This window comes from Nicotiana attenuata, chromosome 8 (genome assembly GCF_001879085.1).
Source record: "Nicotiana attenuata strain UT chromosome 8, NIATTr2, whole genome shotgun sequence".
Lineage (NCBI taxonomy): Eukaryota > Viridiplantae > Streptophyta > Magnoliopsida > Solanales > Solanaceae > Nicotiana > Nicotiana attenuata.
In genome coordinates, this window is record NC_031996.1 from 18,429,820 (window position 1) to 18,451,676 (window position 21,857).

The 21,857-nt window shown below is 36.4% G+C and overlaps 2 protein-coding genes across 2 annotated transcripts; one reads left to right on the plus strand and one right to left on the minus strand.

Annotated features, from left to right (window-relative positions):
• On the plus strand, positions 1,548-12,140 carry LOC109231007. The gene is made up of 3 exons (XM_019396526.1): positions 1,548-1,812; positions 1,920-2,057; positions 11,874-12,140. The coding sequence occupies exons 1-3, from the start codon at positions 1,722-1,724 to the stop codon at positions 11,888-11,890; spliced, it is 246 nt and encodes an 81-aa protein (XP_019252071.1). The 5' UTR covers positions 1,548-1,721; the 3' UTR covers positions 11,891-12,140.
• On the minus strand, positions 14,263-16,440 carry LOC109231533 (transcription factor MYB3-like). The gene is made up of 3 exons (XM_019397195.1): positions 16,436-16,440; positions 16,278-16,333; positions 14,263-15,213 (listed from the first exon to the last, which is right to left on the minus strand). Exons 1-3 carry the CDS (start codon positions 16,438-16,440, stop codon positions 14,294-14,296), a joined length of 981 nt encoding a protein of 326 aa, XP_019252740.1. The 3' UTR covers positions 14,263-14,293.

Below are 21,857 nucleotides of genomic sequence, written 5' to 3' on the forward strand. Positions count from 1 at the left end.
AAAGCGCTCAACACCTATTTAAGACTTGTACCGGGCGTCGAAACCAAAATATGAGCCCGATACCATGGTCTTTTAATCAATTTTCATTTCCATTTTCCTTAAGAATTTCAGAAAAATAATTTCACAGAAAAATTCATTTATCGGGCTCTCGACCTCGAAATTCGACTCCGGGCATATGCCCGAGTCTCATATTTTTCTACGGACCCTCCGGGACCGTCAAATCACGGGTCCGGGTCCGTTTACCAAAAATATTGACCAAAGTCAATTTTAGCAATATTAATATCAAAATTCTTCAAATTTTTCACAAAGTTCACATATTTCAACATAAAAGCTTTCCGGCTTCACGCCCGGATTGCGCACGCAAATCGAGGCAACTAAAAGCGAGGTTTTCAAGGCCTCGGAAGCACGAAAATAGGAAGAAGTCCGGTGATGACCCTTTGGGTCGTCACAGTCAGCTTGCCTACCTGCACCTGCGGGCATGAAACGCAGGCCCCGTAAAATAGGGCGTCAGTACGAAAATTGTACTGAGTATGTAAGGCATGAAAATTTGTACGTAAAAGACATAGATGAAACATGGAATAAAGAAACACATCTTTAAATCTGAATAACATTGTATATTCTAAAACATTTATAATATCATGCACATGCGTATAAATGTCGTGCCATGCATAGTTATGGGTGTACATAATATCATCAAGCCACTGAGGGCATCCCATCATATCGTCTTGGCCACTGTGGGCAACATCATCAACATATACCAGCTGATCAGGTGGTGGTGCGTATATAACGCCGTAACCTTTTCCCATATCCCATATACATATATTTACATATATACGCGTATATAACGATATTTGGTCATGGGTCAATGCACATGTATAAATGGGTGAAATGCATGAAAAATACGTAATAAATCTCAATATTCCTTCCGGATAAACTTTTTCAACTGTGTATTATTCTGAGACCCATGAACAGAAGATAGTAATAATTCACACGGGGAATCAAAAATGTAGATACCCCTAATATTTTTATAAATAGAGTAATTTATGGAAACTGTGCGTTTTCTCGTTTCTTCGGTATAATTTAGACCATGCCAAAAAAAAGAGGGGATGACCTTAACATACCCGTTCCTTGAATTATTTCTAGTGTATTTATGTTGGAACTCCATCATATTATGCTGGAGTTCCAGCATAATATACTGGAGTTTTTCTGGATTTTGAACAGTGTTTTCGCTCAGATTTATCTTTATATAAAAAGTGGCTAAATTTCGATTACTTTTGAAATTAGGCTATTTTTGAACGACCAATTGTAAATCTGGCTATTTTTAAAAATATGGTAAAATAAAATTGTGGAGTAATAAGTTTGGGCATAATTGGAAAGAAAAATAGAAAACAATACCATCACACCAAATCGATTGTTTAAAATAACAATACAATACCATACAACAGGAAACAACCATCCAAACAAGTTGTTAGTAAATACTACTTTCAAATTGCTGTGTATATATGAAACTTTCCACCTATAATTTTTATTTAGAAAAAGGCTTTAAAGTAAAACGGAACGTAAGAGCAGGCCAAACCCGAATTAGTAGAATCCGATAGTATTGAAAGGGCAGAGGAGTTTCCCAACACATACTTCCTCCTGCCGCTGACTGACCATTTCTTCAAACAAAACAACAACAGAACATCCTCAAATCAGCAGAGAACAAACAACGAAGAAAAAGGATGCCGTTGAGTGCAACAATGGTTGGAGCCCTTTTGGGATTAGGCACCCAAATGTACTCTAATGCCCTCCGCAAACTTCCTTACATGCGCCGTAAGTATTCTTGAACATTACCCCAATTTTATTATTTTTTGAAAGTTTTAAAAAAAAATTCTTGAAATTTGGTTCTGACTTTTATTTTTTGTTTTGGTATTTTGTAGATCCGTGGGAGCATTTGTTGGGTATGGGAATAGGAGCAGTGGCTGCTAATCAGATGGTGAAATGGGAAGCTAAGAGTAATGAAGATCTTGATAAGTTGCTTGAGAAAGCTAGGCTTGCTAACGAGCGCCGTTATTTTGGTATGTTTCATTTTGAGAAATTCTTTTGTTGAATCAGATTTTTTTAGTACCCTTTATTTGTTTTTTTTTTGTTTATTTATTTATTGGTTAGTATGCAATTACTTAAAATAGATGCAATATTTGAAATTGACAACTGGGGATGTGCTTAGATAAGTTCTGCTACTGAAATTTGCTAAAAATTGAATCTTTGCTTCCCCCAGTGCTTTGTTCTAGTGGTAAGAACACAGCTTGTGACGTGTGCACGTTATTGGTTTGAACCTTGCTGCAGACAAAAGTCCAGTATTTAAGTGGGGAAGGGTAGAAGAGAGGGATCCACTGAGTTTCGAACCATCACACTCGGGATTTCTCGATTATCAAATTCTTTTGAGTCTTTTCTTTAAAATTTATTGAAGGATATACATGTGAGAGGGTAATGTGAGAAAATCCTTCCTTGGGGTACTGGTTCAACAAATTTGCCTCTTTTCCTTAAAATTTAGTGACGGCTAGGCTTGCTAATGAGTGCCGTTATTTTGGTAAGTTTTAATCAAGAAAATTTGTGTTGACTTGAGTACCATTTTCTTGGGTAGTACCCTTCGTTGTATTTGTTTTTTTCTTTGTAGTGGTAACTATGCAATCACCTAGGAAAGGTGCAAGATTTGAAATTGACAACTTGGGATGTGCTTAGATGAATTTGCACTACTGAAATTATGCTAAAGTTTGAATCTTTTCCTTAAAAATTAAAATTGTTGAAGGGTGTATATGTGAGTTGAAAAAAGATTTTATCTTTTTCAAGTACACTTTATTCTGTGTCTTTTTTATCTATTGGCAACTATGCAATCACTTAAGAGAGTTGCAAGATTTAGATAAGGGCCATGAAGCTACTGAAACTCTGAAAGTGCTAAAACTTGATTTTTTCCTTAAAATTTGTTGAAGTATGTATCTGTGAGATGGGTAATGTGTTAAAAGACGGTGATTTCTTCTGATCTAGCTAAGCCTTGGTGGGCAGAGCTATTTGGTACTACCTGTTTTGGTGGGAGGTAGCAGGTACTCGTTGTAATAGGCGAGGTGCACACAAATTTTTAGGATGTGGGAACTTTTTCTGATTATATGCCTGCAAATTTTTAGGGATGTCTTTAATATAGTCGATTACCTGTCTTCTAGGATATTGGATATTGCTGCCAATTGGCATCCTTTCTTTAAAAGAATCCTATCGTTTTGAGTCTATCTTATCTATTTATATTAAATGTCATGAAAAAGATATAATTTTTGTTCCACTGGAACCTAGTTTTACTATTGGGTTGCAAGTATCTAGTTCTTGGAGGTTAATGGATCTTGTTGTTCATTTGAGGCTTTCCAAATCGTCATATGGTTTGGTAATCTTTACTAGGATTATTGAACTGACCTTAAAGCTGACGTGTGTATTGTGAGATTAAGCTGAGCTCTAATAGTACTAGAACTATCCTGCAAAACTCGTTATGCATTTTGATTGGCAGCCGTAATATGGAGGTATGTATAATTTGCCCCTTAGATGACTATTGCACCTTAAAGTAAGTTAAGGAACCAAGAAAAGATGGGGGAAGAAAGGTATACCAAAATTAGCCTTTGCTCTGTGTGGGTTAGGTGCACGTAATTGATACGAACCCTGCCGGAGGCAAAAGTCTAGTAGTTAAGTGGAGAAGGGTAAAGGGGTGGACTCATTATCCACCGAGCGTCAAACCATGAGCCTTTGGTCCTAGGGAATTTCTCGATTATCAGAAAAGAAATAGTCTTTGCTCAGTTCAGCCATACGCGGTTGCAGTTATCAACCGGGCCTTTTGTCTCTATTGCTCCCTTGCTACTTCTACTGATTGACTTTCTGCCTTCTAGACATTCTTTTCAGGCAAAACTAGTATTCCAATACTCATGGCAAAAGGGATGATCAATCTCGGTTGCATCTCTTTCATCCTTTGCCACAAGTTTTGCACCTGCACATGCTTTGAAACCTAGTAATACGCAGGAGGTTGCCTCTGCAATGCGCCACCTTTAAATAGCTTCTGTTCCCAAAGCAGTTAACTGTTGCTACCATTGTTGAAGCAAACCACAAAAAAAACAAAACACAAAAAACAAATATTAAGTAGTTAAATAACAGAACCAAGATTAATGAATTTAGAATTAGATCAGACTAAAACTCTCAGGAGATATAGCTTCCATATGCTATTCATATTTCTTTATTCCACGACCAGTGGCGGAGGCAGGATTTTCGCTAAGGGGGTTCAAAAAAGAAAAAAAGTTAAAAAGGTTGTAGCTAGTGGGAATAGAACCAATGACCTTACAAAGATTTTGAACCCCCTTGACCACTAAGCTATGCTTTTGGGTCATGTCAAGGGGATTTAATATATAGAGGTAAAAAACAGATTTGCCTTATATACACAGTGTAATCTTTCGACGAAGGGGGTTCGAGTGAACACCCTTCCGCCCCCCTAAATCCGCCCCTGTCCACGACATGGCTTCATTATCATAGACTAGGCTACAAAAAGAAACACTTTAAGGGTTATGCTTAATTATATTTTGATTTCACCAACATAGTGTGTGGTTTATGCTATATGGCCTTAGGTGCTGTTTGGTTTAAATGTGGTATCGGGTTTATATGACCGGTAGGTTTGAGCTTGGGCGTTAGGTTTATTTCTGAGGGTAAGTGGCTGGATGGTGTTATTCTGAAGGTAATTGACTAGGCTCAGCCAAAAAAGGGAAAACAACATCAGACCCAACCCATTCTCACAATTTGAATTAGAGCTGATGGTAGCCCTTTTGCCTAAAGAGACAGACCCAAGTGGGTCCATTTCCCGTCGCATATAAGTACTCATTACCTTACACGGTCCAAGCAGTGGACCGGTTAAAGAGTCCAACTGTTTTAGTTCATATCCTACAAGTTCCGTCTTATGCAGGAGAGTTGATTTTTCCAGTCATACAGGCATAGAGTGCAAAACTTCTTCAATAGCAATTTCGATCTCCTTAGAGATCTTACGAGTTTCACCCGCAATGTAACCTGAGTTGCGGCTCTCTTTTGTATCCAACTCAGTGTTTACCAGTCCACCAAACATGTCTCCGATCAACTGAAAAATATCGGTGGACCATTGTGGGAGAGAAATCCATGTGGGTTCTTTGACGCATCAGGGCAACACCATCTGAGCTGCAACTCAAGGCCATTCCAAAACCACGTAGCCATTTTGGCTCTAGTTGCCTCCTCCACCGAGTGGAATTATAATAAAATCAACACATGGCTAAGATCCCAACACCACATGTATTGGATGTCCACTTCTGCAGTTCGGTGGAAACCTTAAAGTCCTCACAGTGCAGCTGTTCCACTAGGCATCTTATAAGCGTAGCAATTTTGGATTTTGTTGTTTCTGCATTTATCAACAATCTATTAAATCCATTCTGATCCAACTTGCATTGAATATGCTCTACTGGCCAACTGAGACCCTTGACAGCACTTATGTGGCTCTTGAAAGGCTGTTGAAGTGTTGGACTGGAGTTCGGAGTGTGTCTTTTTACAACAAACCTCCATTCTTTGGCTGTTATGTCTGACCATCCAGCATACAGTGAGAACTCAGGGAGAATTCTGAACTTTTTCCTTTGTCTCTGCATGGCGACAATTCTCAAGTATTTGTTGAATCTATAGAAGTTCTGAAGAACCATGACTAATCGAGATTTCTCCTTCCTCACCAATCTGCTATTGACATCACCAGGTTTTTCAGAAGCAACAGTCGTTATCTGGCAACTTCGTAACATGATTAGTGTAGAGCAACAATTCCAGCTTACAAAATCCAGGTTTCTCTTAATCCAGTCATACCAGACATCATGTTCAGTGGCTTTTCTTTGATCTCAAAAGACTAAGGTCAACTATAAAAAGGTTTTCATTTATCCATTGGTGAGGGAAAGCAACTAGTTTTTAGAAGCTATGTTGCTCGGGCTCTTCAAAAATGCCGCCGAATGCATGTCAAATCCTAAGTTACTCCGACATGGCAGTTTAGGTGCCGCACCTGTGTTGACACGACACTAGCATGGGTGTGGGTATGGGATCCGTACCAGATCTGGTCAAACAATTTTGGATACTTTGACCACGACGAATGAAAAAATTCGATACAAGATACAATTTGATTCCTGGAATCAGAACCAAAACTAGGTTAAATTTGAAAAAAATAGCATACCTTATCTAGGAAATCAATCCTTTACTTATTTACAACTTGAGAATAAAAAAGAAATCCACACTTCACAGAATTTCTCATAATTTAGATATATTTTTATATTTTTAAAATTTTAAATTAATTTTATCTGGATCCCCGCACCCGTATCCGTACTAGGATCCATATCCCCGAATCTTAGAATTTACATCTCGAAGGATCCGACCTCTAGATCCGCACCCATGTCGGACACCTGTACCCGTGTCCGAGCAACTTAGGTCAAATCCTCCAAAAGTAGTGCATTTTTTGAGGATCTGACACGAGTGCGGTACCATTTTTGGATGGAGAGTTCAAGCAGCATAGTTTAGAAGATCATAAGTTGGATTATCTAGTGAAAACTGGTTAGCGAGGTTGGGTTTGGGGGGAGGTGAAAGATGGAGGAGAAACTTTGGTATAGGCTTGGAATGTTGGGAAGGTTAACTGGAGGGGAAGAGAAGGTAAGGCCTACCTCCCATGCTCTAAAACAAAATTCTTTGAAAATACATATGAGGTTGTTCATTGGCCTCTATAATATTTTAATGATGCTTTCCTTTCCAACCATTCAGCTGACAATCTGGCATAGTACTATATTTAAACAATAGGAACATCTTATCAACACCCCAAGACCTAACTCTCCCCCACGCTTCAACGCTTCATTCTCCGAAACGAAAAATGCTGCGTGAGAGACAACCAAATTCTCCCCATCTCTCTCTCTCCCTTCAACGAAGAATCAGCAAGATACATATCCTCATCATCATCAGACACAAATGTTTGTTCCTTCGTCACAATTCCCTGTCCTTTTCTTCCTCTCATGTCCTCCTACATCTCCTTCTTGAATTGCTATCCCTTTGTTGGAAGGCGAATCAAGCTAGAATTGTCTCCATATACAACTGCAACATGTGTTAAATCAACTAAACCAGGAAATACATTGCTACTCTATGTGGAAAGGATCAGACACAACTGGGAGATGTGATGCTGGTAGCGAAGTGGATGGAGGCTGCTGGTCCATAAAGTCAGCAGCAGTATAGAACCTAGGGACGAGGATGGTGGCTGGATCTGACCAAGGAAAAGAAGGATATTCAGGAAAATTTAAAAATCCCCATTTTCACCCATTTCTCTTATCATTCGTAAACTAACAGCTCAAAGTGGAATTGTAAACTAAATCCAGCATCTGGATGTGCTCTATCCTGCTGAAACGCTGCAACTTTTTTCCTCAACATTTCCTAAAAGCTCCTCCACCCTATCAAATCGTCCATTTATCTGGTTAAAGTTTTGCAATAAAGTCTCCATATGTTGGGCTATTTTTTTAATCATACTAGATTGTTGAACTCTTGGTCGATGCCTCCTCTCCTGTCTTGGCCTCTCTTTCTCCCTTTACCTTGTGGACCATTGTTTTCAAACTTTTTTCCAAACTTTTTTTTGGTCATGCTGGTAGAAACAATGATATACACCTTTGGAGTTGGTTTCACTTCAACATCCTTGCTATATCTTAAAGAAAGCCTAATTTCATTTAAAAATCAATGTTGTCAAGAATTTTGCCTCGATAGACATGTGGTGTAAGTTCTAGAAATTGTTACTGATTATCTCATTAAGGTTCTTTCTTTCTCCCGTTATTTCCTTTTTGGACTCTTAGATTTTTCAGTCTTTTTCCACTTTGTTTTTGATCATGCTGTTAGAAACCACTAGGGGTGACAAACGAGCAGGTTGGGGCGGATATGAGCGGGTCGAAAACAGGTAATTTAAAAAACGGATAAATTATCCGACCTCACCCATAATTAATACGGATAAAAAATGGGTTATCCATATTATCCATGGCTTCTTGAATGTGATCACTTTTGGGAGAATTCCTATTCTTCCAAACTTGAGGAATTCCCAATTTGAGTCTTTACGAATGATAAAGTAATTCATTAGTTATCCATCTGGTTATCCATTTTCTAAGTGGATAATATGGTTTTTATCCATATTCGACCCGTTGCTAAAAAGTTCATTATCCAACCCATTTTTTAATGGTTAATATGGGTGGATAATTGTTTTCTTTTAACCATTTTGCCACCTCTAGAAACCACTTGTGGAATTTTACTGGGTTGTTGTTGTTGTTGTTGTTGTGTTTTGATCGTGCTGTTAGAAACAACTATATACAACTTTGGAGCTGGTTTTACTCTAGCTTCCCTAACCAACAACGTGATAGTAGAAGGGTAAAAAATGCTACGAACATTTAAGTCTAATTTACATATTTGAGTGTTAGTATTAATAGTTCTACCAACATTGATTGACATTCTAGTATAAATGCCATGCAGTAAAAGTATTGTTGGAGCATATACTTTCGAATTGTAAGAATTTGGTAACAACCTAGTGCTAAGAAAAGCAAGGATGACTCTGACAGGACATCTAATGTTCCATCCCAACATGTTTTATCTTGTTCCAGAGCCATCATACGTCTAATCTATACCAAAAGGAAACAAGCTGGTATCTATGTTGCGGAGACTCTCCAAAATACTTCCGCACCCGTGTCGGATTCTCCAAAATTACACTGCTTTTGGAGAATCCGACACGCACCCGGCAATATTTTTGAAGAGTTCGAGCAACACAGGCTGGTATCTCCTTCAACATCTGCCTAATTAGTAGTTCTTGTAAAAATGTGAATAACTTGGTCATCAACATTATCAAGATCATAGTGGTGATTAATTTTCTTAGCGAAATAGGAGATGGTTTCGTTAAAGCATGATTTCAGCATCCTATTTTTGCTCGAAACCTATGTGCTCAAGACATATCTATATTTTTTTTTGAGCCGGATACATTTACCCAAGTTTTGATGCATCGACACTTGAGAAGTCTCCACATGATGACACGTACCATTCGGCGCGTCGAGACCCCTTTTCAACGCATCCAAAGTTGAAATTTTAAATTTTTAACTAGACCTTTAAAAAAGGGACCACTAGAATGTTGTAAAACCGTGGTGTCATTCTTCATTGTGCTGCTGGAAAATCACCAGTACTAACCCTTTTTTTTCTTCCTTTCTTTCACCAACTTCCGTAAGTCCAGAGAAAACATCGATTTCATGTACAATAGGGGGTTGATACTTGATACACAAAAGGGGGATGAAATTTCACGTAGAAGGAGATTTTGACGAAACCATCTCCTAAATCGTAAATCATCATCAATGGCACACCTTTGTGCTTCCACCAAGCGATTTCTATTTGGAATATGTGCTGGATTCTACCAAGATTTGGGAAAGGGTTTGGAATTATCAGCGGTAAGAAAAAAATTGATTGTTCTTATGAGAAAATTAATCACCTCTACACCGAAGGGTTTGGCCTACTGGCCAATCAAGTAGGTTGAGAACCTGAGATCTCAGGTTCAAATTCCAGCGGAGACAAAAGACACTAGGTGATTTTTTTTACATGCCCAAGATTTGATGGATACAATTACCTGGTACCTATTGCTAGTGTGAGGTAGCAGGTATTTCATGGAATTAGTCGAGGTGCGCACAAGCTAACTCGTACAACACAGTTATCTAAAAAGAATTGATCACCTCTATGATCTTGATAATATTGTAGACCAGATCACTCATATTTTACAATAACTACGAATTAGATAGATGTTAAGGGAAATGCCAACTTCTTTTCTTTTGGTATAGATTGGACGTATGATGGCTCCAGGGTAGGACAAAACATGTTTGGACGGAACATTGTGAATGCTGCCAGAGCCATCCTTGCTTTTTTAGTACTAGGCTGATACCAAGTTCTCACAATTCAAAAGTTTATGCTCCAACAGTATTTTTACTCTATGCCATCTATAATAGAATGTTTGTAAAATTATTAATACTAACAATCAAGCATGTAAATTTGACTCAAGTGTTTGTGTTATTTTCTTACTTTTGCCATTATGCTATTAGTCAAGGAAGCGGGACTAAAACAAACTCCAAACTTGTGTATCATTATTTTTAACCGCATGATCAAAAATTTTTTTTAGAACAAACTTGAAAAATTTGATGGTCCGAAAAGGGAAGGGGGAGGAAGAAAGGCCTTCATTAGATAATTACTAACATGTAGGATCATAAATTCTTTCTAGAACTAGCACCAAATGTCTAGCAAGGTGAAATTCTTGACAATACTGACAAATCAAACTTTCATAAATAAATAAAATTATCAATCTCAAAAGGCTCGTAATGACAAGGAGATGCAAATATTTTCCTACTTAAAGCATAAGCATAAAAAAGGTAAATATTTGATGAGCTTGGAAAAATTCTTCTCTAGCATCTAGAATGTGAGGTTGGACAAAATGCAAAAGAGGAAAATGCTCCCAAACAAATTCTTCCAAAGCACATGGAGGTTGTTTATTGGCCTCTTAGAATATTTTAACAACGCTTTTTCAGAATTCATGATCTGAGATCCCACGAGCTTTACATTTATATTTCAGGTAAGACAAAAAAAAGAAAGAAAGACTTTTGAGATTTGTGTTCTAAGACAAGTCATGAACATTTGTATGCTATAAATCATCTCATTAAGGGTAAAATGAGAAGTTAAAGTTAAATTGTTTCTAAATATAGAAATGTGTCAATCTTTTTTTGGATAAGCTAAAAAGGAAAGTGTGCCACATAAAATAGGATATATGAAGTAGTAAAGAAATAGAAGGACATGGTGTAAAATTCAGAAAAAATGAAGACACTAGGAAGCATGTCATAAGAAATCCTAATTTTTATGGTTGAACTTATAAAAGTAAGTAATTTGCCATTTATTTTGGCCTCAACTCAAGGAAATCTAGGTTGTTTAGGTGAATAAACTCATTTTTTTTCTGAAGGCGACGTGGGTTCAAATATAGTGAGCTATAGCTGTGGAATTCTGATGCCTTGATGTTCTTCCCTGTCGAGCATTGAAGTGTAGCCTAATGATTCGGGTTTAGTCCCGGACATTATGAGATCCTGGGTTCAAATGCTATCCAAATACTGGTACTTGCTATTAGTATGTTAACAAACCACTTGTATGGAGGTGTTTGTTCTATCAGTTTGCGGTTCAAATAGCAGTATACGCATCAGGCAATAAGAAGTATTATAATCGGTGTTGATGATTAAAAACCCCTCTATTGTCATAACAAACAAAAGCAAGAAGAAATTTTTGTAGTTAATTTGTTCTCTATTTTTCGTTCTATGGAGTTTGAACATTTTAGACATAACTGCCATAAACCTATTGCTTATCAAGATGTTCAAAATCCATTTTTTACTTTATCAAAGAAAAAAAAGGGATTTTAACATTTTGGTAAGCAATGCATGGAAATGGCTAGTGAAGTTTATATCTAAAATCAGGGGAACCCTTAAGAAAATTAGGTATGAAGAGTAGAAACGCAGTACTCTACCTAATTTGATAAAGAGTAGATGCATATTACGCTATCAAAGGCTCAACAAAACTGATGGAGAAAAGATTCGATTGCCCTTATGTTCAACCATGAAATAGAATCAAGTTTTTGCTTCATGGTCGTGTTACTATGCTTTAAGGTGTGCGCATTCTGAAAGTTGCTCTTCTGGATTCTATTTTCCTGTTGGGTGGTGGCTTTCCCTTATGTTGTGTGCTTTCCGTTGGTAGATTCTTTAGGCTCTTGTATCTCATTTGTTCTAATCTCACTCGAACTTTTGTTGCAGATGATGATGAAGATTAATACCATCGGTGGTTTCCAAAGAATATGTTGTGACAGCAGCTTATGAAGGGTCAAGTTGTTTTCCTCTTTGTAAGGTTGCAGTACATTGATCTTTGTATCGGCGAATAACACTTTGCAATAATCATATTTGAATGTCTTGCAAAATGTGTTCCTAATAATGAGATTATTCATAGTTTCCTATGACTCTTTGGATCATTATATGTTATAAAGCTCAAATTTCTTAAACATAAAAAGACTTTCTTTGGGATCCCATCAAATAAAGTGAATTAATAGGGAAAAGATGTTTTGGCTAAGCACACTGCATATATTTTTCATGATCTGGCATTCCATTTTCTTTCAGCTCGGTATTGACAGCAGATATATATGTAAAGTTTATATGTATTGGTTGACGTTTTGTTTAGGAAGGGAGTCTTGGAGGGTCATGGGTTCGAGCCGTGGAAGCAACCACTAATGCTTGCATTAGGGTAGGCTGTCTACATCACACTCCTTGAGTGTGGCCCTTCCCCTAATCCTGCATGAACATGTGATGTCTTGTGTACTGGGCTGCCGTTTTTTTGTTAGCCTATATTGTTTCACTGACAATCTAATGCTGAAATCTGGAAATTTCGTTATGTTGTAGAGCCATGAAATTATATTCCCTAGTTATGATCACATCATTGCCCCTTCACTTCCCTTGTCTGATTTTGCACCACCGAATCGCGCAGTTTGGACAACTTAGCATTCTCCTAAAGTAGCAAAATTGATCTGAGCAATGCAATATGAAACATAAACCTGATATGTGGGTTGACTTGAGACAAGTTTCCTGGATGAAGACTAAAGGGCAGCCGGGTGCATTGAGCTCTCGCTATGCGCAGGGCCCGGGGAAGGGCCGGACTACAAGGGTCTATTGTATGCAGCCTTACCCTGCATTTCTGCAAGAGACTGTTTCCACGGGTTGAAACCGTGACTTCCTGGTCACATGGAAGCAACTTTACCCGTTACGATCCTTAGAATTTAGACGTTTATTGCTTCATACATTTGAGAACATGATTTACCAATAGGCTGTATGGTAATGCATTATGCTTTTGAACAGGTTACTGTTTTCTTTACCAGATTAGGATTACGAAAGACAGTTATCTATTGTAAATCAGAGCGTATAAAAAATATTGTACATTGTCGGTGCACAGAAGCCAAACTTTTTTGTCATGGATATAAGATTTATACATTGGTAGTGTAAAGATTATTCTATACTATCATTAAACATTAACCTTTGACAGTTATTTGTTTGACTGGTAATAATTGGTTAGTTGCCATTTTTATTTGGTTGCAACTTAATACTTATTATAGAGAGGTAATTGTAATTACCTTGTAATTACCTTGTAGGTGACCTTTTGTGTAAATATCTAGGGCGAATTGCAGAAAGAAAATATTTTGATGCCACTATTGATTTTTGATTTCGTTAAGAAAAGTCTTGGGAAAATAGCCACTGCTACAATTTAGGAAAGCGCTCTTGGCAATCACCAGAATTATTGATATGCTAATCATCAGGATTTATCACCAAAATATGGCAATCACCAAATTTTTTCATATGGTAATTACTAGGATTTGTCACAAAACATGACAATCAACGAAAATTTTCATATGGCGATCACTAGGATTTGCCACAAAATATGAAGTAAATTCTGGCAGTGTGCTTCAAATTCTAGCAACGGCTTCAAAATTTTGGCAGCGGGGACTATTTTACCAAAAATATTTTAACGGGGTCAAAATATAAATAATAATTTTAAAAGAGTCCATCCGATATAATTTCTTCCTCCGTTAATACATAGAACTTAAGCTCTTTAATTTATATATCTATTGCATTTTCTAGGTTGCCAAACGGTAGATAGTCTACCTATTGTAATAAAAACATGACCAGCGCCCAAAAATGAAACAAAAAGCGTAATACGCAGAAATAAAAGAAGGAAAATACCTTTCATTTCTCTAGATACGAGAATAATATTTTTTTTTCTCGTTAATTATTTTCACTTCAACGGTGCTTTTCATAATAAGATTAGGATGTGAAAACGAAATAAATAAAAGTTAGATTGAATCAAATCAATGTATAATTTAACCAGCCTTCTAGAATTATTGAATGCTTATTATTTTTCATTTTCAACACTAATAGCAAGGAATCATGACAATAGTTACATTAGAGAAATTATAATTATTATTTTCCATCTTCACAAGTTAATCAATCTTTTCAAATAATCATTTCTTTTTTGACTTGTAGCTCATTATATTTCGAAAAATGGATGGTGCCCAAATATGATTACCACCATTTTCTTTTTCCTAGTTTATATTTGCATATCTGCTGTTCCAACAAGATAATGCAACAGAATACTAACAAAGATAAATTGCAACTAAAAATTCTTTAGAAGTTAACTAACAATCCCATGAAATTTGATCCATAGAATTAACACTAGTATACAATCCACAAGGCACCAATGTAGAATCAACAAAGTCAAAATCAAAGTTAGAGATATCAAACGTATTCTCCACCGTTTGATCATGATTAACCTTGTAAACATCCTCTTGATCACAAAAATTTGTCTTAATTGGAAATTGTTCTCCTTGTTGTACTTGCATTAATTCTTCAGTTCCATTGGCAGGATTTAAGGTTGTTGGTTCAATTCCAGTTCCATGCCACATGTTATTCTCATTTATATACTCGGTTTCTCCTTGTCGTATATTCGTAGAGCTTTCCATTAAAGAACAACTCGCGAAATCCAACATGGAATTTTGAGTAATGACGTGATTTCTGTCACTTGTTTGGGACTGAGACGTAGTTGTTACAGTCTGATTTCTCTGATCACTCCATGTGAAAGTAGGGTTTTGGTATTCAATGTTGGGAAGAATAGGAGAGTAATTGTATGTAGTAGAAGTAGTATTATTATTACTACTAGGGAAAGGAGAGAAGGATGCAAGAGTTGCTTTTATGTCCATTGAAATTACTTCTTTATTTGTTGAAGTATCAATGGTGAAAACTGAAGTGGAATCTTGATGATGATGAGTTTTGGCTTTGGTTGAATTGTTGGTTTTGTTCTTAATAAGGAGATTGTGAGTATTTGGATCTAACCCTTGAGCAATAAGCTTCTTTTTAATGCAAGAATTCCAGAAATTCTTGACTTCATTATCAGTTCTACCAGGCAAATGTTTGGCTATTTGTGCCCATCTATTTCCCAAGATTCTATGAACATCAATAATGGTTCTTTCTTCTTGTTCAGTAAAAGAACCCCTTCTCAAATCTGGCCTCAAGTAATTTATCCATCTCAATCTACAACTCTTTCCACACCTTTGCAACCCTACAAAATGTTCCAACCGATAATTAAGTAAATAAAAATGTACTCTTCTTAACACCTTAAACATTTAGATGAGATAGTCTCATTATTCAAGATGGTATATATATATATATATATATATATATATATATATATATTTATATCACTACGGCGTGCAGCCCAATCCATAACCAACATATGTATAAATATCCTCACACTTAGGTTTTCGACCTCTCTCAGTCATTAACCTCACAACCTCTTAAGCACAACGATAGGAATTAGGGAACTCAGCCCACACAGTCCTCACGATTAGAAGTAGAGCAATAAAACTAGTTTTAAACATTTGAACAGGTAAAACATGACTGAGGATATGCTTCTAGCAAGTAAAGTGAGGAAAACAGTCAAAATGTCCCTAAGGGTTTCTACAGGTCGGTACAAGGCCCCAAACATGGCATACAACCCATATCACAGTATAAATATCCAAAATACGGGGTAATATAATATTTCCAAATCAAATACGCGGCTCAATAGTCGCTACGGGACGGACCAAGTCACAATCCCTACTAGTGCACGCCCACACGCTCATCGCCTAGCATGTGCGCCACCGCATTTATCGAAACAAGTCAAATACCGGGGATTTATACCCTCAGTTCCAGATTTACAATGGTTACTTACCTCAAACCAGTGAAAATACTACTCCGCGATGCCTTTGCCCTTCGAATCGACCACCACGCGCGTCGAATCTATCCAAAATCAGAACGAGGACGTCAAATTAGGCAAAGGGAACGAAGCCCAAGTGAAAATAATCAACAATTAGCACTAATCCCGAAATTACCAAAACCCGACTCCCGGGCCCACATCTCGAAATTCAGAATTTTTTACACCACTAGATTCCTTATCTTCCCACGAGTCTATACATATCAAGAACACTGAAATCGGTGTCCAAATGATCCCTCAAATCCCCATTTAAAGGCCTCTTAAATTCAAGTCCTAATCCCCAATTTTTTCTTCCTTAATCCCAACTAAAACCATGATTAAACAGTGGAAAAATGATCATAAACCCAAGTAATTAAGCTTAGGGAACTTACCCAACTGATATCCATTGATTCTTTTTGAAATCCTATGCCTTAGCCTCTTTTCCCGTCTTCAAAAACGATGAACTTAGCAAAATTTCGCGAAGAAGACAATATATACCTTCTGGTCAGGGATTTTCGCATCTGCGACCATTTCACCGCTTCTGCGGTACCGCATTTGCGGTTACTTCTGCGCTTCTGTGCAATCACCTAAGTTCCCAGCCATCCGTATCTGCGGTTCCTCGCCCGCATCTGCATCATCGCAGATGCGGTTCTTCTAGCCGCTTCTGCAGTCCCAGTCAAACAAACCTCTGGCCGCAGCTGCGCTCCCCAAACTGCAGGTGCGAAAACACCAGAAGCAGCAATCTCAGCAGCTACAATAACACCTCAACCTCTCCGTTAACCACCAGAAATCACCCCGAGGCCCCTCGGGACCTCAACCGAAAGCACAAACATATCCTAATACCTTATTCAAACTTGTTCCAATCATCAAAACACTTCAAACAACATCAAATCAACCAAAACACCTCGAATTCAAGCCTATGTTTCTAAAAACTTCCGAATTCCGCTTTTGATCAAAAAGCTAACGAAACCACATCCGAATAACCTGAAATTTTGCACACACATCCCAATGACACAACAAAGTTGCTACAGCTCTCAGAATTCCATTCCGACCCTTATATCAAAATATCGCCTACCAACCGGAAATCGTCGAAATATCAACTTCTCCAATTCAAGCCTAAATCTTCTCCAAACCTCAAAAACCCATTCCGATCACACTCCTAAGTCCCAAATCATCTCCCGAAGCTAACCGAACCATCGGAACTCACATACAAGCCCTCTAACACATAAGTCAACATCCGGTTGACTTTTCCAATTTAAGCCTTTTTAAAAGAGACTAAGTGTCTCAAACCTCACCAAAACCAATCCGGATTCAATCCGACCAACTCGATACCTCAAAACACGGATAGACAAAGCAATAAGAAGCAGAAATGGGGAAAACAGAGTGGTTACACATGAGACGACTGGCCGGGTCGTCACACCTCTTAAGACTTGAAACATGCATAATCGAATTAGCATTCACATTAGGTAATACATAAACGTCATGTTGGAGATAGCCATTCACATATAAAATATCACTATAATAAATAGAGCAAATACCATTGCCTATATTAATGCGAAAACCACGTTTGTCTAATATAGAAGCTAAAATTATGTTCGAAACAAATTTAGGAACGTAATAACAATCATACAACATAAGTACTTTCCCCGTAGGCATTATTAAAGAAATTGATCCTACTGCTACAGCCGCAACTTTTGCACCATTTCCAACTTGTTGATTAACTTCTCCTTTCTTTAGCCTCCTACTTATCTTGACCCTTGCAACATAGTACAGATGTTATAACCACTGCCAGTATTTAATACCCACAGCGAAGAATTAGTAGTAGCTAAAGAAACATTGAAAACATTTTTCGTTAATGTTTCACCTTGTTTCTTGTCCTTTAGAGTTGCAAGATACTCCTTGCAGTTTCTCTTTCAATGCCCTTTCTTCTTACAGTGAAAACATTCAGCATCATATACTGACTGCAAGATCAAATCTTCAGAAAGCTCTTTACCAAGCTTGTACCCCAACTTCTCATGTTCTTCGGTAAGAACAATCATATGATTGACAAGGGGTCCAACTGGAGAGTTTTCAATGTCCAACTGTGTATCAACCATCTTCTTAAGATATTCAATGATTGCAGTTGGATCCATATTCTGATGTTTCCTCTGGAGTTCAGAACTCATAGAAGCGAGAATGATGTGTTTAATAGCAAGGCATTCTTCCAAGTGTTTCTGATAAACCTTGGTGCCTTGAACATCATTCTCTGGTGGGATTATCTTTGCTAGGCTTATCGAACACATCAATGAGCTTTTCATGTATGAGAACTAATCTCAAATTTCTATACCAGTCATCAAAGTTTGGTCCTACCAACTTGCTGGTCTTAAGTATTTTACGCAGTGATATAACAGATATATTGAAAAATCTAAAATATAGAAAAGAAAAGGCAATAATATAAGAACATATTTACATATATCATAAAGACATGGACTTTTATCTAAATGATATTTCACTAATTATTTAAACTATTTACCCTCATTATAGTTTACGAAATCTTTATTTCTGTTAGTGGAGTAAAGGAATCCTTTAACAATATGTATGAGCCCCTTGGAAGTCAAGTCGTTTCTCACATATATTTTAANATCTAATCTTTGAATTTTCCATCCCTTAACATTTATCAGTCTCTTTATTTTCTCTAGTTGTTTACTAGCTAGTATACAGTTATTGATCTTCACTTCATTAATAGCTTCCTTTAGTATCCTCTCGCGTGTCTCCACGTCTACTGAGTTTGATAATTCAGCTCGAAAATAACTATCAAATTCTGGTACGCCAATTGCTTTGTTTTGAGTGGGTGCTATTAGAATAGATTGGGAATAACTTAAGGAGCTTGAATCTCAGTTTTGGGATGATTTGGTGAAGTTTTGAGGTGGTTTGAATTCAAAATTCGAAGTAAAAGCTGAACATGAAAAAAAAATGATATGTGTATCACACTGTGTATCATTTGTGTATCACATATGTATCATATTTGTATCAATTGTGTATGACATGTATATCCATGTATACCTGTGTGTGAGATACATGCGTGATACATGTTTGATACATGTGTCGCAGAAGACTTTTTTGAACTCGATTTAATTACGAATTTTGATACAAAACCAGTCCAAATCACCTCCAATCTTCCTCAAATTTTGTATATTGACTTATCTATATATTTTCAATGAATTTCAACTATACCCATCGAAAAAGTTCCTTTTTTGTTTAGATTTTTGGAATATTGTATAGATTTTTGTATTTCATCACCTTATTTGCTACCCCGTCCATGAAATTTCCTTTCCGTCTTGTGTCTAATGTTGCTAATCACGCTTAAAAATATGGAAGGTGATTTTTGCATGTGATTCTTTGAGAGAAGAACCCTATTATTTGGTTTTTCAATTTTTGTTGGCTAGTTTTGGTAAGTCTATGACTAATGGCTGAGGTTGGTAAGTTGAGATTTATTTGGGACATTTGTGTAAGTTTCCCTATAATAAACGATAATCAAAACCACATTTGTCATGATATATTTCGACGTACATCCAGAGCGGAACTAGAAGTCCGGCTACGGGTTCGGCCGAATTCAAATAACTTTTGCTCAATATTGTATTTGTATTAAAAAAATTCATTAAATATGTACAAATACTAAATTTAGTGCCCGTTTGGACATAAAATTTGATGGAAGATTTTTTCAAAAAAATTTCATTTTTTTTCGAAATCAGCGTTTGTTCATAAAATTTTCAATTTTCACTTGAAGATGCATTTTGGAAATTTTCGAAAATTTGAAAAACTGCAAAAAGCAGGTTTTCAAAATTTTCACTCAAATCACTCACAAAACTCCAAAAATAACCCAAACTGAAATTTATGTCCAAACACAACTCTAAATTTCAAATACCATTTTCACTTGAAATTTTTTTCCACCATTTCTTCAAATTTTACAATTCTTATGTCCAAACGCCTTACTTAGAATTCAGTTATTGGCACTTATTTGTCACAAAAAGGTAACGTGGCTGGCTTAGTCATAAGTGTTACATACTCAAATAATTGCATAATAGGAAAACAAATAATGAAAAGAAGAGTACAATTATGAGTCAAATATGTAAAGACACAATTTTACTTTTAATGTGCTATTGATGAGATTGACTTTTTATTTTAGACATGTTTTTAACATAGGCAACAAATTTACCAATTAAAGCCTGCCGACGGACACGACAATCTATACTATAATGTTAGATTTCTAGTGTTATGATGTTATTTTTTTTTTTTTGAAAATGCATGTAAATAATTCTTTAAAAAAATGACAAGTTATGATGTTGTTTAACGAAACTGTGTACAAAAATCTTAAAATATGTAATGGTATGATATTCTTACTTTAGATCATTATACAACAGTTATTACCCTGTTGAACAAAAGACAAGTCATTATTGTTGGGGAATGAGTGATAATATGTCCATTTAGGGGAAGACCTAATGATTTTGAATAAGATCGACGTCATCATATATTTCCTAGCATCCAATTTCAACACAAACAATGAATCTTCCTTAAATATCTCTCTCTTTACTTGTCCCTCCTTTTTTAAAATAAAATAAAATAAAATAATGGTGATGTTCGGATCAACTTGCTCATACCTCGATTAATTTTACGAGATATCAATTGTTATTTTCCATCAGCACAAGTACCTCATATTTTGTCCACCAATATTTAAACAAATAAGAAAAATCTTTATTTCCTGCCTCTTCTCTCTCGCAAAAACTAAAGAAAAGCTAAATTAAATGGAGAGGGAATGAACTAAAAATATATTCAAGATTGTGCACTGAAAACATATAAGTTTTTTAAGACTATCATATATGTTTACGTATATAACATGTAATTTTTAGCAACAAGTTTTATACGGCGGTAACTTTTGAAATAGAGGCATAACTTGCATTGCTTAAATTGTATTTATACATAGAAAGTTTACATTGTTGGTGCATTTAACTTTCTTTTAATCGCGGTATCTGCAGCAGCGTGTGTGTACCTCGATTAATTAATTCCACGAGGATCTTCTACCTCCTTATGGCGCCAGCATAGGTCCCACATAACATTGTCCCCCCAAAATCATTTATATATAGTGTGTTTATCTTTGCTAGCTCGAATTTGAATACGAGATCACATAGTTCTCAACCTACTTCATTAACCATTAGTCAAAATGAGTGAAACTTATTTTCGTTTCTTCACTCAACCCTTGCTTGGGAGAGTCAATTTCTTGGTTTCAACGAAAATGGTGATGATTGGTCTGTCTCCTTTCATGATTTTCACCCATCCTTCCTTATTTTTCCTTTTCACAAAGAGTTTCCATCATCTTCTTCTTCAATTCTTTTCTATTGTTCCGGTGGAGGAAATCACGTTAAAAAGCAAATCTAGAATGAGAGGGTACATGCAGTATTTGAAAAATTCAAACACCTTTTTTTCTTTCTTGATCACTATTTCTCTTATATATATATATTAATTATATGTGTGCGCGCGCGCAAGCAAATCATACGTGGAAAAAGAATACTTTATGATGTCAAATCAGCTAGGAATATCTAAATTTCATCAGGCCTGCAGACCTTTAATTTAATGAATGCCTATGATTTCAATTGCTTGAAATGTTTAAGGTGTAGCTAGTCTTGTCGTTCTACCTTTTTCCTTTTCCAGCTTTTTCCTTGTTTTTCTTCTCCACGTAATTCTCATGTATTCTTCACTAAAACCACGTAAGGTTCTGACCGTGGAAGTAGGAAAAAATATCATCGTTAACTTTCAGATCGAGTTATAATGTATACAATTAACCAAGCTCAAAGTGTGTCTTTCAAAGAGTTAGTAATTATTGTGGTCGTTAACTGTTAGGCAATAATTGTACCTTTGCCTTCTTAAGGCAAAGAGCATTTAACTACATCAGATTTTAGATTTTTGTTATTTAAGAGAATAGCTTAACAAACATATTA